The sequence below is a fragment of the Centruroides sculpturatus genome, unplaced genomic scaffold, assembly GCF_000671375.1.
Source record: "Centruroides sculpturatus isolate CEXI.00-Female unplaced genomic scaffold, Cexi_2.0 scaffold367, whole genome shotgun sequence".
NCBI lineage: Eukaryota > Metazoa > Arthropoda > Arachnida > Scorpiones > Buthidae > Centruroides > Centruroides sculpturatus.
Genome location: NW_019384575.1, coordinates 656913 through 659386, shown reverse-complemented (window position 1 = coordinate 659386; position 2474 = coordinate 656913). Strand labels below are relative to the sequence as shown.

At 32.8% G+C, this 2474-nt stretch overlaps 1 protein-coding gene across 1 annotated transcript in view; it reads left to right on the top strand.

Moving 5' to 3' along the window:
• Positions 1–1357, top strand: part of LOC111624327 (protein ALP1-like) — a 6522-nt gene extending 5165 nt beyond the window's left edge. The window contains exons 2-4 of the mRNA XM_023367149.1: positions 3–150; positions 232–523; positions 622–1357. Coding sequence (XP_023222917.1) covers positions 3–150; positions 232–523; positions 622–946 — 765 coding nt within the window. The 3' untranslated portion in view covers positions 947–1357. The remainder of the gene's footprint in view (positions 1–2; positions 151–231; positions 524–621) is intronic.
• Positions 1358–2474: the final 1117 nt, after the last annotated feature.

The window sequence follows — 2474 nt, the reverse complement described above, 5'->3', positions numbered from 1 at the left end:
AGGTACCATCTACAGTATGTGAATGGGAAGATATTGCTAGGGAATTTGATGAAATGTGGCAATTTCCTCATTGCCTTGGTGCAATAGATGGAAAACATGTACAGATCATATGTCCTAAGCAATCTGGATCTGCTTATTATAACTACAAAGGTAGTATTTCTGTTATTAGTCAATTATTTGAGGTTGTATCCAGTTATTCTGTTTGCTAAAGTTTTATTTTTTCCAAATAAGGAATTTATAGCGTAGTTATGATGGCAATAGTACGTGCAGATCTTTCATTTATATATGTGGATGCAGGCACTAATGGGAGACAGAGCGATTCTTCAATTTGGAATGCATCAAATCTGAAGAAAGCTATTGATGATGGAAAGTTAAACTTTCCACCAGATAGTCCTCTTCAAAGTGGAGGACAGCCAATTCCATATGTATTTGTTACAGATGAAGGAATTGGTATGTCTTCACGAGTAATGAGGCCTTATCCAATGAAACAGTTGACAGCTGAGAAATCCATCTTCAATTATAGGTAAAAGAACTATTTAATATATTAATTATTTAAAACAGTTTATTAGTGTATAAGTCATAAAAACTGTTTAATTTAATTCAAATTGAAATTATTGTTAGATTATCAAGAGCAAGGAGAGTCGTTGAAAATGCATTTGGGGTCCTATCTTCTGTTTGGCGAGTCTTCTCTACGGTGATTTTATTATCCCCAGATAAGGCTGCAAAAATCATCCTAACATGTTGTGTTCTTCATAACATGTTACGGGAAAGAAAAATAAAATCTTATCTCACAGCTACTACCAGTGCCAACTTTGAAGAGCAACATCAACAGTTTACACCTTTGGAAAACAGTCGAAATTTAAATCCATCAACAACAGCAGCAAAAGCAATTCGCGATGAATTGAAAACATATTTTAATACTGTAGGCCAAGTAGAATGGCAATGAGATGTAAAATTATTAAATAATAAATATGAAATGTAAAATTATTTTAAAAAGTTTGGAATTATAATTACAAGTCTTCATTATAAATGATATACTATTTTGAGTTAAGAAATACAACTTTGATACAATAAGTGAAAAATGTTTATTAATTTAAGAACTATTTACAATATATTTTTCTTCCTCTACAAGGAGAGAAAATATTTTAAGTTGCAAGTCCAAGGCATTTTCCTTGGGAAGGGTTCTTAGTTTGGCAGCTATAAGGCTGCCAAATTCGTCAAAAGCATCCTTCCTCGGTTCATTACAGAGAGCCTGAAAAAATATTTAATAAACAATCTTAAATGAAAAGGAAGACATCTTATATTATTTAATAATCATCTTTGTATTTGTGCAATATTTATAATATCAGTTACTAAAGTGAACACTTACTCAATAATTTTGAGTTTTTTAGTTGTTCACTCTGAGCTGTAAACTATAAATAAATAAATTATACATTTTGAAATAACTTACATTCATTGCACATTCATAAAAATTTTCTTTCTCCTTTCCTTCCATCTTTCTTTTCTTCTTTGGTGGCTGTGCATCAAATGTACATGGTGACAATGAAATACTTTCATTAAACATTTCATCATCATCATGTACATCTATATTTGTTTCTTCTGCCTCATTATATGTGCAGCCAAAAGTGGATTGTTGTGCTTGATTTAACTATAAATAAAAATAGGCTATATTTAATTAATTTTTACCTACTTTAATATATAAAATATATATAACTTATATAATTACATCGTATGACGACAGCGGTGATATCGTTTTCTTGTATGAGTTTAGAAGAAAACTCAGGGACGACCAATGTTCCCACGTTGGTTTATACACCTCGTGTTCTCCACATCCACTTCGTCTGCTGTCATCTACTTTTTTTTAATTCTAAGAAACGTCGTTCTTAGATGATGATATTTTTTACTTAGTTCTTTAGCTATATTTAAAACAATATTGTCGTTACCAAACTAAAAACAATCAACATTTTATATCCAGAAATCTAAAAATGGTACTTACGATCAATGCCGAGACTTTCACTTATCTCACGCCATGCCTGCGCCCTTTTATCTTTTCTTCGATATAATGAAGAATTAAAGTCCCACAGGCATTCGTAAGACTGTATAATCTCGATCAATCTGGATTCTAAACACGTATCCATATTCTTGTTATCCGCCATGATAATGAACTATTTTCATTGTTGCCACCGTATGACGTGGCTCAAAGGCGTTTGCTGATTGGATGCGCGTTTGCAACCGTCGCGAGTAGAACAAACTTTTTGTTTCTACTTGAGGTTGCAGTCGCGCCGGTTTTCGAGGGGGGATTACTAGTTAACGGGAACAGCCGTCGCGGTTGCAGTCGCCTGCGCGGCTAGAAATCGCATAGTGTGACCAGGGCTTAATGAACTTCATAAAACTTTGTGGGAATCGTAAAATTTCCAACTCGCTGATTCATAAGAAAAACAAGATACAATGTCATATAAATAAAAAATAAATTT